The sequence below is a fragment of the Stigmatopora argus genome, chromosome 4, assembly GCF_051989625.1.
Source record: "Stigmatopora argus isolate UIUO_Sarg chromosome 4, RoL_Sarg_1.0, whole genome shotgun sequence".
Lineage (NCBI taxonomy): Eukaryota > Metazoa > Chordata > Actinopteri > Syngnathiformes > Syngnathidae > Stigmatopora > Stigmatopora argus.
This window is the reverse complement of record NC_135390.1, coordinates 9,727,640-9,741,246: the sequence shown is the minus strand read 5'-3', so window position 1 is coordinate 9,741,246 and position 13,607 is coordinate 9,727,640. Positions and strand designations below refer to the sequence as shown.

General features: G+C 38.3%; 1 protein-coding gene and 1 long non-coding RNA gene across 2 annotated transcripts; both read left to right on the top strand.

The window, feature by feature from the left end:
• Nucleotides 1-3,306: 3,306 nt before the first annotated feature.
• On the top strand, nt 3,307-9,705 carry gpr20 (G protein-coupled receptor 20). The gene is made up of 7 exons (XM_077599192.1): nt 3,307-3,322; nt 6,434-6,681; nt 6,760-7,026; nt 7,103-7,347; nt 7,776-7,860; nt 7,939-8,064; nt 9,273-9,705. Exons 2-7 carry the CDS (start codon nt 6,478-6,480, stop codon nt 9,414-9,416), a joined length of 1,071 nt encoding a protein of 356 aa, XP_077455318.1. The 5' UTR covers nt 3,307-3,322; nt 6,434-6,477; the 3' UTR covers nt 9,417-9,705.
• An 855-nt stretch (nt 9,706-10,560) lies between these two features.
• Nucleotides 10,561-13,002, top strand: LOC144072628 (uncharacterized). Its single transcript, XR_013299863.1, has 3 exons — nt 10,561-10,733; nt 10,964-11,041; nt 12,878-13,002. It is a non-coding gene; the product is annotated as an uncharacterized LOC144072628 (long non-coding RNA).
• The last annotated feature ends 605 nt before the right edge of the window (nt 13,003-13,607 follow it).

Below are 13,607 nucleotides of genomic sequence, written 5' to 3'. Positions count from 1 at the left end.
GTTGCGATACTACTACTAGTAGTAGTCGCCGTAGTAGCAGTTGCAATACTACTAGTAATAGTAGTCGCTGTAGTAGTAGTAGTTGCAATACTTCTAGTAGTAGTAGTCGCCGTAGTAGTAGTAGTAGTTGCAATACTACTAGTAGTAGTAGTCGCCGTAGTAGTAGTAGTTGCAATACTACTAGTAGTAGTAGTCGCCGTAGTAGTAGTAGTAGTAGTTGCAATACTACTAGTAGTAGTAGTCGCCGTAGTAGTAGTAGTAGTTGCAATACTACTAGTAGTAGTAGTTGCAATACTACTAGTAGTAGTAGTTGCAATACTACTTGTAGTAGTAGTTGCAATACTACTTGTAGTAGTAGTAGTTGCAATACTACTAGTAGTAGTAGTAGTCGCCATAGTAGTAGTAGTTGCAATACTGCTAGTAGTAGTAGTCGCCGTAGTAGTGGTAGTTGCAATACTACTAGTAATAGTAGTCGCTGTAGTAGTAGTAGTTGCAATACTACTAGTAGTAGTAGTCGCAGTACTAGTAGAAGTAGTCGCCGTAGTAGTAGTTGCAGTACTAGTAGGATTAGTCGCAGTACTAGTAGGATTAGTCGCCGTAGTAGTAGTAGTCGCAGTAGTAGTAGTCATAGTACTGCTAGCAGTAGTAGTAGTCGCAGTAGTAGTAGTCATAGTACTGCTAGCAGTAGTAGTAGTCGCAGTACTAGTAGTAGTAGTCACAGTACTGCTAGCAGTAGTAGTCGTAGTACTGCTAGTGGTAGTAGTTACAGTACTGCTTGTAGTAGTAGTTGCAGTACTGCTTGTAGTAGTAGTTGCAGTACTGCTAGTAATAGTCGCAGTACTGCTTGTAGTAGTAGTTGCAGTACTGCTAGTAGTAGTCGCAGTACTGCTTGTAGTAGTAGTTGCAGTACTGCTAGTAGTCGTCGCAGTACTGCTTGTAGTAGTAGTTGCAGTACTGCTAGTAGTAGTCGCAGTACTGCTAGTTGTGTTATGTATCAACCAGATGGAGCTGTGCTAAAGGGAATTTCATACAATAATTAACCAATATTGATCCATCCATATAGAAGTGCACTTAGTTTAATACCAGTTTTTTGTCCTTGTGTTTAACATTTTCCACTGAGGTTGAACTATAAGCAGGTTTGCTTCAAGAAACCTTTTCAAACATCTGAACATTCAATCAAATTTGGGGAAAATGTCAACAAACTGCAGGAGAAGACAAGTGAAGGACAGACATCTCCATCTCAAGGCCTCTCATCCCTGACAAATATATCAAGTCATGCATCATTAAAACAGAAAGAGCAAAGTAAAAGGTGCAGAAACTTTACCTTCTGTCGTCCATCATCACCTAATTCCTGACATGGAGAGTCTTTCAGTTCTCCTTGGTTGACTCACACACTGGAACATCAGTGTTGACACTCACACTCCCACATAAATATTCGTCACACTCTGATCCACCTGTCATTTCTATATCTTTATACACTCAGAATGACGATTCCCCACTTCCCCCTTCTTTCTCTGAATTAATTTGCTTTGGCTAACTTTTTTTTTTGGACATGTAGACCTTTACATCATTTTTGTCCTCCATGTTCTGCGTCCTCTCTCTCTCATTGGCGCTCAGTAACAGGTTGATCCATGGCCCACTCTAAACATCCGTTATCCGGATATTTACGAGGAACGCTGCCAAACGATGAATGATGATGATCGCCTTGAAGGGAAACCAGGAGACATAAACCTGTCGCAGTCTGTGACATGGGATTTAGCAGACAATGGGGCTTGGTTGGCTTTCAAAAGTCTTCAGACAATATATGACTATTATAATACTATTTTTTTGAAATAAAGACATTTCTTCCATTTAACCAATAATGTGCCCTTGCTGTTTTCAGAAAGACATTTGACTCAAGAAAAGGGGTGAGTGGAGGCAATTAATTGTTGTGCAACACTGCCAATGGCAATTTTGCTTTGAGCTTAGTTTATCCATTGTTGCCATTCCCAACTAAAGGGGAATCAACAGTTGACCCATAGGTAACAATCAATGCTAATAACAAAAAAATGTAGCCATTCAGTTTTGCCTCTATTGCTTGTAAGGTACAAGCAATCAATCAATTAAATCTAATATTGGGCCCTATTAAATTAGGAACAAGTTGGACTGTGTCTATTAAATTAATGAGAATGAACTAGAAATGTATTGTGTTATTGACATGCTCTGCTGCTGTCCTGCTTGTATTTTTACATTAGATGTGTGTTTGTCTTGTTTTTGATTTAGTGATTGTTATACGGTAATTAGCATCTTATGTGTATTGATATATATTTTTGTTATAGTTGTAACTATTTCTTGTAGCACCGTGGTCATTGCCTCGGTTACCCTGGGGGGTTTTCTTAGATCCCTGTTGACCTTATTGTCACGGACCCTTTTTGTTTCCGCATTCAGCCTGTGTTTTCATTTGAATACATTTTGTAAAATGCCTCAAGTTGGGTGCTGTAGGGTTCAAATGGGCCTCTGTGCACCGTAACAATGATATTATATTTATAAGTTGTGCGGAAAATGAATACATGAACGTTTTTGTATTCTCGTTATTAACTGGTTAATTTATTGGTGGAATGTTAGGGTTAGGGTCTACTAATAAGATATATTCTTAATAATTATTTTATAAAATATCAAGATCCCATATTATAAATGATAGCAGTGCAGTAATTCCCATCTTTGGAATAATGAACTTTTCATTTTGAGTTATAATGCTGTACATCTATTGTTTGAATCCAACACATCTGACTTTAGATGTGGTATTTTTGTAAAGTGGGAGAAAGTTGGACTACCCCATGCCAGCCCAGAGACAATATGAATACCTACTGTACTTAACTGAAGAAGGTTGGTCGCTTAGATTTGAACCTGGTCCCTCTGAACTGTGAAGCGGATGTTATCCAAATGTGCATGTGTTGTGACAAAATTGAACATGGGAATACATGTCCAATCAAGATGTAAACAGATACCCACACTTCCTGTCTGGGGACCAAATGGGAACTATTGAGAATGCGTACGAGGGAGGGAGGAGGAGAATGTTTTAGGTGGAGTAAAGCAGAAAAGAAAAACTGAAAGACGGGATGGTACATAATAGAACACTGAATTAATTGAGAAGACAATGCATGGAGCTTCATAAAGAAAAACTACAGGGACACATGATGATGAAACTTTCCTGAACTTGAGTAGGGCAAAGCATCAGGTGTAACAAAGATGAAGGCGATGCAAAATCCTGCTCGTAAAACATCAGTCCTTCAAGGATTTGAACCCACCTTTGGAAGCCTGTGAGACTGTGTTTTGTCTCAAGGTAAGTAAAAAAAAATCATTCTATACTTCCTATCCTTGGCTTCCGCTGTGTCTTAGCTTAATAATAGTAGCCTGAGTTGTAATAGATTGCTATAATTCTGACTTCAGAATCCAAATGATGTCAATTTTAATCAGGTTTTTCCATTAGTACTAAACAAAGTTGTGGCAACTCTATTATGTTTTAATGTCATCTGTATTTCTGTCCCACAACAAGTAGACATATCCTGCACTTTGAGCATTTATGGCACTTCAAAGTTATTACACCAACAAAATGTGGCTGTTGCCTTGAGGGAGTCTCTAAAATGCAATAATTTTATGCTGGACAGAGTGAGATGTCTGTTCCATCTCTTTTTAGCTATAGTCCTCCAGGCACAAGCGTAGAGAGACTCCCACACTGCTGGAATTTATTTGTGTTGTGCCTCTGAGCCCTCTGGATTCTTCACCCCCTCTCTTAGCTCCTATTGCATCACCACTTTACTTGACATATTATTGGGATTTAATGATTTCACATACACATAGCAATAAATAAATGTTGAGTCCATTAACATGCTCCCGAAAACTGTAAACAGAACCAGAGAGTGAATGTAATGGTCAAAGATTATTTTCCAATTTTTTTTTGCAGTGGAAATTCCTAACTTTAAAGTATTCTGTTATGCGATACTTATTGATTTACAAGATATTTGAGTGTTAAAAAACAACTCTATCTATTATATCGAATATAAAAAAAATACAAAAAAAATAAATTTAGTTGGTTGGTTCGCGGGCCGCGTTAACGTCAACTCGATTTCATGTGGGCTGGACCATTTTAGATATAATATTTAGATTTTTTTATACATGGATTAAAAGAACTGGATTAAAAGGCCTGAATATTCAGTTTTTTATAGATCTAAAACAATGTTTATTTTAGCTTTTTTTATATATATTTTTTGATTTTACAAAATGATTTTTGAACTGAAAACACAGAAAAAAATTGATTAAAAATTACAATTATTGATTTAAAAGGGGGAAATCAGGAAATTTAATATACATCTATACGCTTCATTTTAATTTGATCCTAAAACAGAAAGTCGGCACTCATGATTTACTTTCCCGGGCCACACAAAATGATGCGGCGGGCCAGATTTGGCCCCCGGGCCGCCACTTTGACACATGTGCTCTAGCCTCACCCATTGGAAATCATAAAACCTCCATTAAAGCTTTAATCAATATTTGTAGTAACATTTTCAACTGTCACACTGATGTAAAAAGAAATTAACCACAGCATCTAATGAAAAAAAACACTTGATTGACACATACATAATTGGAAGAAACAAGAAGATTGGAGAGTGATATAATTGGATTAAATAATGAAAACTACCTAACAACTGTACTTGCATGAGGATTCAATGAAGATTCCACATAAAATCATAAAACATAATTCATTTATAAGTTACAACAACAATAATTACACGTAAACTTCAGTATTAAAGATGCATTCAAGCAAGATCCTACTGTTTTATGAAAAATACATTTGATCTTTGGAAAAAATATCAGCTTTAATATCTGCTTGGGATGGCTACAAAGGCAGTAATTTATAGCTGAGGACTTATTTGCTCTCTGCAATGGGTAAAGGTCAATTTGATGTATTACTTATCATTGTTGTTTCTCCCTGAACATAGTTTCTCTTGTTGGTCTTTACAATGGAAAAGTCTAACCCAGTAAAAATGAAAAATTACACGTGTGACATTAAAAGAATACTATTGCAAGTTTTTCTTTCTTTTTTCTTCAAGGAAAGTCACATTACTCCCACACAAAGTGCAGCATGTTATTTTCATTAAATTGAGTGCATTAGATTGTTTGGATAACGTGACATAAAGCAAACGTGTAGACAATGATTTGCTGCACATAACTGTTGTGGAGATGAGCTAATATCTGAATATTTCTTTTGATGAGAAAAAAAATCATTTTTTTTTCCATTCCATAGCAGTAAATAACATTATAAATAGATAGCACAAATAAACGGGGCATGGGTTTAAATGTACTTGGTGACTGTAGCCACTGATGTATGGGAGGCCTGAGATTGTGTTACAAATGGTGCTCCCAATGATGCGGTACTCTTCAAATCTACAAAAAATATTTTACAATATATACCAGGGGTGTCAAACTGATTTTGTCAGAGCCTACATTTGTAGTTATACTTTCCCTCGGATGGCGATTATATAACCGCTACTTCATATATGTGTATGACGGCCTTATATTAATGCATATACTGTATACACAAACTAATGCAATGATCCCCATGGCTCTTGAATAAACATATCCACTGTAAGGACTAGCTTCTTCTGGATCTTTTTATTCAAATGATATCAAAATGGATTAAAGTTGTAGATTTTTTACCAGATGAATCACCATAATCCACCCATCTTTCAAAAATATGGGCTATTTTCAATAAGAAATTATATCCTAGAGTAATTTTGCATTCGAACATAGGAAAACAGTATGATAATGATCAAACATCCAACACAGTGTAAATCACATGTGTCAAATTGGCGGCCCGGCGTCCAAATCTGGCCCGGCGCATCATTTTGTGTGGCCCGGGGTCCAAATCTGGCCCGCCGCATCATTTTGTGTGGCCCGGTAAAGTAAATCATGAATGCCGACTTTCTGTTTTAGGATCAAATTAAAATGAAGACTATGGATGTATATTAAATGTGCTGATTTTCCACCTTTTAAATCAACAATTGTAATTTTTTAATCCATTTTTCTGTGTTTTTAGTTCAAAAATCATTTTGTAAAATCTAAAAATTTATATGAAAAAGCTCAAATAAACATTGTTTTAGATCTATTAAAAAAACTGGATATTCAGGGATTTTAATCCAGTTCTTTTAATAAATTTATTTTAAAAAATCTAAATATTATATCTAAAATGGTCCGGCCCACGTGAAATCAAGTTGACGTTAAAGCAGCCCGCGAACCAACCCAAGTCTGACACCCTTGTCCTAGAGTAATGTTGCATTCGAACATAAGAAAACAGTATGATAATGCTCAAACATCCAACACAGTCTAAATGTATTGTTTATGCCATTTGCAGGATTCACACTTAATATAGCTGATTGTGATTATTCTCATTAAGGTGGTCCTCAATATCAGTAGCAGCTTTCATCATCGGCATCCGTCATGATCACCGTGAGTGCAAACAGCACAGCGTCATGGACTCTCACCAACACTCCACTTTCTGGCTGTGCAGATGTGTCCAGTGTCAGCAATACGAGTGGCATGGAGGCATATCTTCAAAAACTTGCTCATTTGGACGAGGGACTTTACAATGATTTCTGTAAACTTTGGATTACTCTCATGGTTATAAACTCCCTCATTTTTCTGGTTGGTCATTTGTGTTTTTGTTTGCTGTAAATTGAATGTTTAATGTACTGTTTAACTGTTTTTTTTATCCTCTTTCAGGTCGGCATGGGGCTCAACACGTTGGCTCTTTATGTGTTTTGTTTACGCACCAAGCAGAAGAGCTCCTCTGTGATCTACACTATCAATCTAGCCGTGAGCGACCTACTGGTCAATCTCTCTCTCCCGACGCGAATCCTGCTTTATTACAGTGGAGGAGCTTGTCTCATCTGCTCCTACTTGCACATCTTCAGTTACTTTGTCAACATGTACTGCAGCATCCTCTTCCTCACCTGTATATGTGTGGACCGCTACCTGGCCATAGTGCAGGTGAGTCTAGTGGCTGTAGTGCGAGAATTATGTTATTTGTTCATGGATGAAAATAGTTATTTTCATGTCTTTAAAGGTTGAGACATCACGACGGTGGCGTAACTCCAGTGTGGCCAAATGTGTGTGTATATCAGTATGGCTGTTTGCCATTGTGGTCACCTACTCCTTCCTGTCTTCCGCCTTCCAACATACAGGCTGTTGCCTCTCTAAGCTCCTTTTCCTCACGCTGACCGAGTTCTTTCTACCCCTTGTCATCATTGTGGCCTTCACTTTGCGGATCGTGTGGGCGCTTGCCGATCAGAGCTTGATGCAACAGAGCAGGTACGTGATAGTCCATTATTTAATGTGTATCTTTTCTGAACTGTGATTAAAATGTCTTGCAGGTTTTTTAATGGCATGCTTTCAGTGTTTTTTTTACAGGTTTGGGCAATTGATGCAGTGTTTTGCTATCATTGTTAGAAATACTGGCTTTTCAAATCAACTGGCTTTAAATCTGGGTTGAGGGGGGCAAAGTTTCTCTTACATTAGTGGGATCATGGCATTGACATGCCTGATTATTGACGAAATAAATGCTGAAAATGCACTAAGCAAAACCCTTAAATTAATCCATGCAATTTAATGTTATGGATACAGAAGGAAATGCGCTTTTTATGAAGTTGAGACACTTTAAAAAATATATATATAAATAAAAAAAGAGAGAAATAGTATAAGGTGTCACAGTGAGATTGTGACCATGTTTATCCATGCAGGAATAGACGGAGAAGGGCTGTCCAGCTGCTGACCACGGTACTGATTATCTTCACTGTTTGCTTCACACCATTCCACATACGACAGGTGGGTGAGAAGATATGGCTTGCTTTTCTCCAATTCAATTATTAAAAAAGGACATTGCATTGCTTTTCCACGTTGTAGGTGGTGGTTTATTTCTATCCCGAGATGCCTCACCATGCGATCGTCTACCATTTAACCGTCACGCTTAGCAGTCTGAATAGCTGCATGGATCCAGTGGTCTACTGCTTTGTGACTAACAACTTCCGGGTATGGTTGTACATGCTTCTATGTTTGACAGTACTGTGAACCCCCCACATTAAAAAAACACCCTAATGGTGGAAGATATTCAAACATGTTTTTTTTTCTTTTAAAAAAATATTGGGAGTCCCGGCGGCTTCAGCGGTTAGCGCGTTGGCCTCACAGCTCTGAGGCCCTGGGTTAGAATTCAGGTCCGTCCACCTGTTTGCAGTTTGCATGTTCTCTCCGGGCCTGTGTGGGTTTTTTCCCAGTAGTCCGGTTTCTTCCCACATTCCAAAGACATGCATGGTAGGATGATTGGACACTCTAAATTGCCCATAGTTATGAGTGTGAGTGTGAATGGTTGTCCGTCTCCTTGTGCCCTGCGATTGGCTGGACACCAATTCAGGGTGTCCTCCGCTGGCTGGTCTGAAGTCAGCTGGGATAGGCTCCAGCACCCCCGTGACCCTAGTGAGGTTAAAGCTGTTCAAAAAATTAATGCCTCTGAATAATCCGGAATAGTAAAGTGCAATTGTTCTACTTTCTGCAACTTCCTGACATATGTTTCTTCTCAGTAGAAACTTCAGTTTTTATTCTTTTATTTATTTATTGTATTTTTTTTTATTACTACAGTCTACTATTTGAAACTGTTCATAATTCCATTCACCTTTTCAATGACCTACAATAGATGCTGAGGAAAAACAGTTACAAAGCAATTTTCTACAAAAACAAGCATCTTTGTTCCTATTGTGCGGATTCTTAATATACACACCTACTGCATAGACAAAATATAGTACGGAAAATTCATGCAAAATGGCATAATAGCAGAAATGCTGATGTCATTGTTCCTACTGTCGGTTGCAATCAAAGTGCTGACTTGGAACATGCTCTCATAGTGTTTCCATTCCCACTATTTCTTTGGGTAAATTTGAAAATTAAGCCAAATCAAAAGTTAACTAGAAAAGAATGAATTGCAATGTGGCATTTTCACAGCACAATTAAACAATCACAATCCATCCTCTCCTTTTCCCCTTTAAAATTTAACAGTAATTTATATATATATATATATATATATATATATATATATATATATATATATATATATATATATATATATATATATATATATATATATATATATATATATATATATATATATACACACACACAATTTTGCCCATAATTAGCTGTAGTTTTGATCAAGTCACATTGTCATAACAGTTCCCTTTTCTGCACAGACGACTATGAGGAATATTTTTCGGCGGGCAGAGGCAGAGAAAAGCAGCGGTGACATCATCAGCATGCATCACAGTTCGAAGGAGGCCGCACACGCTGCCTCTAATGTTGTGATCATGATGCAAACCATTCCCACCCTCTCATAGGAGAAAGTGTCATCTGTGGTGATGTCACTGTATTGGACTTTGATGGACAACATGGATGCCACAAGTACAACGCATCACGGAGTTGAAGAAGACTCACTATACACATTTTGGTATTTTGCACTGTAAGAGGAAGCAAAGAAATGAACAGCTGCCATTAACAAAGGAATGCAATGGAAGTCTGATCTGATGAAATGCAGCAATTCCAAACAGACCACAGTGCTTTCTGTTTAGATGAATATTTTGTATGACTTTGATTACTTTGGGAGCGTTCAAGTGAATGTCATGAAAAAAATCCCCCCTTTGTACAGCAGAGGGCAATACTTTTCAGGAGTAATTCTGAAACTAAACTAGGACTGTTAATTACTAGATGCATTGTACGTATCACATTAAATAAGTTAAGTGGTGGTCTTGACTATGTTTCCCCAAGTCCCACCCTCATCCGGGCAGTTTGAAACCGATACAAGACACAGACTATTATTGTAAGATGTCAGAAAGTTTGCATGTTCTCCTTCTTGTGTGGGTTTTCTCTGGGTACTCCAATTTCCTCCCACATTCCTGGGTCAACACTCTACATAGCCTCTAGTTATGAGTGTGAGCTTGGATGGTTGTCTGTCTCCTTGTGCCCTGTGATTGGCTGGCCACCATTTCAGGGTGTCCCCCACCTCGTGCCAGGTCCAGACTCCAGCACCCCCGCAACCCTTGTGAAGATAAGCTGTACAGAAAATGAATGAATGAATCAAACAATTGACAGTGATATAGTTAATAATTTTAAAACATTTTTTGTTGTTGTTGAAAGCCCTTTTCGACAAATATAATAGGTTGATGATGCCTTACATACATTGATTTGACCTTTCATTGGCTGGTGGTGCAGCACATTGTTAAGAACAGCTAATTAAGTGATATTTTAATAAAATACTCAATTATCCTCATTATCATTTTGTACCACTACTGTACATATACCCACACCCCAAAAAATCCTCCCTTTTTTACTTTGTAAAATACTTTTAATAATTATACGTAGATTTGATACAATCCCAACATTATATGTCGCCACCTTCCGGAAGTGAAATGTGTGATGACGCAACTCTTTAGCTGTCTTGACCACGCCTCTCTTTGTTACTGTGGAAACCACTGAGGTTGAAGGGGGTGTACATAGTACTGTACCGCTGCTGAAAGTAGACCGTTGAGCGTACTCATTTAGCAGCCAAAGGTTAGCCGAGCACGCTACGTTAGCCCAAACTGAGAGCTTCGCTGTCCGCGGTATCCAAGACTGTTCACGACCACATGTGGTGCCTGTTTGTGGAATAACGCCGCCAGGTATGTATTTGCATCTTTACTATTTCCTTACAAGTTGGAAATTGCCCTAGACACACTCCCATAGGGTTTCAAAAGCTGCCAACAAAAAGTGTGATATATTGTGGCGTTGGAGCCTTATTGGTCTTGCTTGACTCATACCTTAAAAGTTGTTGGTTTTTTTGGTTCTGCTCATCTCAAGTGTTAAAGGCACACGGAGGAGTAAAACTGGTACCATGTTTCATCATCAACAGGTAACGACGCGATGACAGACCTACGAAAAACATGTCTCGACTGGCTCGGCAATGTCCACTAATACCACTCATTCCAAGGTTGGAAAAATCTTTTCCCTGCTCAATGCTCCAAACACACTTGCGTTGGAGGCAACCACGCCCCCCAATTTCCCCCAATCCCCCCAAAGACAACCCCTACCACCCCCCACCAAATTAAATGCCCATGCCAAAATTGTATAATGGGTACAATTAATGCCATTGACTACGCATTACCATTAATATTTAACAACAGTGAATATTTCATTCATTTTCTGTACCACTTTATCCTCACAAGGGTCGCGGGGGTGCTGGAGCCTATCCCAGCTGACTTCGGGCCAAAGGCAGGGGACACCGTGAATCGGTCACTAGTCGAAGGTGACGGACATTATTCACACTTACACTCATATATAGGGGCAATTTATACAAATTGCATACAGTAAAGCCAAGTGAAAGCCATCATAAACGTACTGTGGGCTAAGGAATAGCTGTCATGGACTTTAGAAGATTGGATTAAAGTCATATTTTGTGATGAATCGCTAATCTGCTTAGTAGAAGATGATGATCATTAACTTTTTTGGGGTGTATTTCCATTGAGATGTATAATGATGACTGCCTGAAGAAGACTTTCTCTCAGTCAGTCATAATATTGGGCTTCATGTCCAGGAAAAGCATTCAGGAGATGGCTGTTGTTACATCTTCAATAACGTTTATGTAAACATTTTAGACAGATTTCTTATCCCATAACTTGAAAGTTTTAAGATGAGTTTTGGAGACGAAAAAACATTGGTCAAGAGGATAATATTTCTTGTCACTGAGAAACAAAACACTCCTTGGAGACAGACACAAAGTAAATGCCATGGCCTGCAAATACTTCAGATTATGAGGGTCCAACCTGTAAAGTTTATCTCTTAACAGCAATTACAGAAAGTTGGAGCCATATTGATGTTGAGCGTTGCTTATCACTCCATAAGTCCATACCTTAGAGAAGGGGTGGCTAAACGAGTCATCATACGTTGCTGTGGCTCCTGATCTCTGTTCCAAGTTCCTACCAATGCTGAACAGAAAGTTTAATCAAAGAGGTGTCTGATGAAACAAAGCACCTGACTGCAATGAACAGATTGTACTTCTAAGACACTGGATTGGTGAAAAGATGTTCTTTTGATGAGTTAGAACGAAAGCCCGCCACCACTCCACCCTTCATGGAATATTTTGCCCACCCTTGCCTTAGTGACTGCAAGCTGTTATGATTGTATTTTATTTTTATTTTTTCCATTACGCTTTCACTATGACTTCTTGGTTCCAAAATGCTTAATTTTACATACCGTCCCACTAGCACAAGTTTTTACGTACTAATTAAATGAATTATACAATATTGTCAAAGAGCATTATGAAAATATTTAGGAAGATCCACAACCATGAAAATTGTACCATAAAAATAATTCATGTAACGATTTGCCCCTGCATGGTTTCAACTGATGATGTAAGGGAAGGATCTGCCAGGGGTTGTGTTACTCACAGTCTTCACCATGCGACAAGTCGGAATACGGAATTGAAAGTGGGTCAAAAGAGGAAATAAGTCCCGAAGAAAATGAGTTCAAACCCGAGATAGAGTCAAAGACAGGACCTGCTCATATCACAAAAGTATATACTGTATTTTCCGGACTATAAGTCACCCTTTTTTTCACAGTTTGGCTGCGCCTGCGAATAATACTCAAGTGCCACTTATGTGTTTTTTCCCTCTCTAACCACCGAAAGCCTGTTATAGTCTTTTGTTAAATTGTTTAACTTGATAAGTACAAGATCAAATCTTGCCTTAAATGGCTGATGTGTCTTGCACAAAAGTGCAGATGATCTCTGGAATACAATTTCTTTACCAACCCATCTGTTTTTCCGCAGGTTGCTGTCTGAAGGAATGTGCACAGATTTTCTGCTGAAAAGGACCCACAAATCTTGCACAGTTCAAAAGCTTATTATCACCCCATTCCACCACTGTAAACCCAGTTACAGGATAACTTCCAACTCGCACACTTATTGCAGTTTTGATCACGCTGAGCAGATCTTTACTTATGAGGATGGACAGGATAAGAGCTTCAGCAGTAGCTATTTGCAGGTCAGTGTGTCACGAGTGTGAAAATTATTGAAAGCACTGGTTTAAGAAGGCATTTTTAAAATTTCCATTACTCTGAACGCCCCTCAAAGAGTGGTTAAGCGTTCCATAACTTTAAATCTTTTGGAATGTGATGTAACTGTCTTTGGCAGCTGTGTGGGACAATAATGGACTGCCAGTGCTATACCCTTTGCAACGGTTAGAGGAATAGATATGGATTCGTTTGGGAACATAAGGGGAGTGCCTGATAGTGGAAGTATCAGTTTTTCCTCACCATTTTAAATTTGACCCTAGGGAGTAGGTGGATGGATTTGAGCAGTAATTCGATACTATAGGCCATAAAAGACAGTGTTAAGATGTATATATGGGAGTGGCCTTTTCAAGCTGTGGACAACAACATGATTTTTGTGTGATGGTGTTGAAAAAATATGTTTGAAATACGCCTTTAAATAATAGGATTTCAATCAGTGTCACTTGATTCTCAACATATATTTCTAAAACAATTTTCAAAACAGAAAA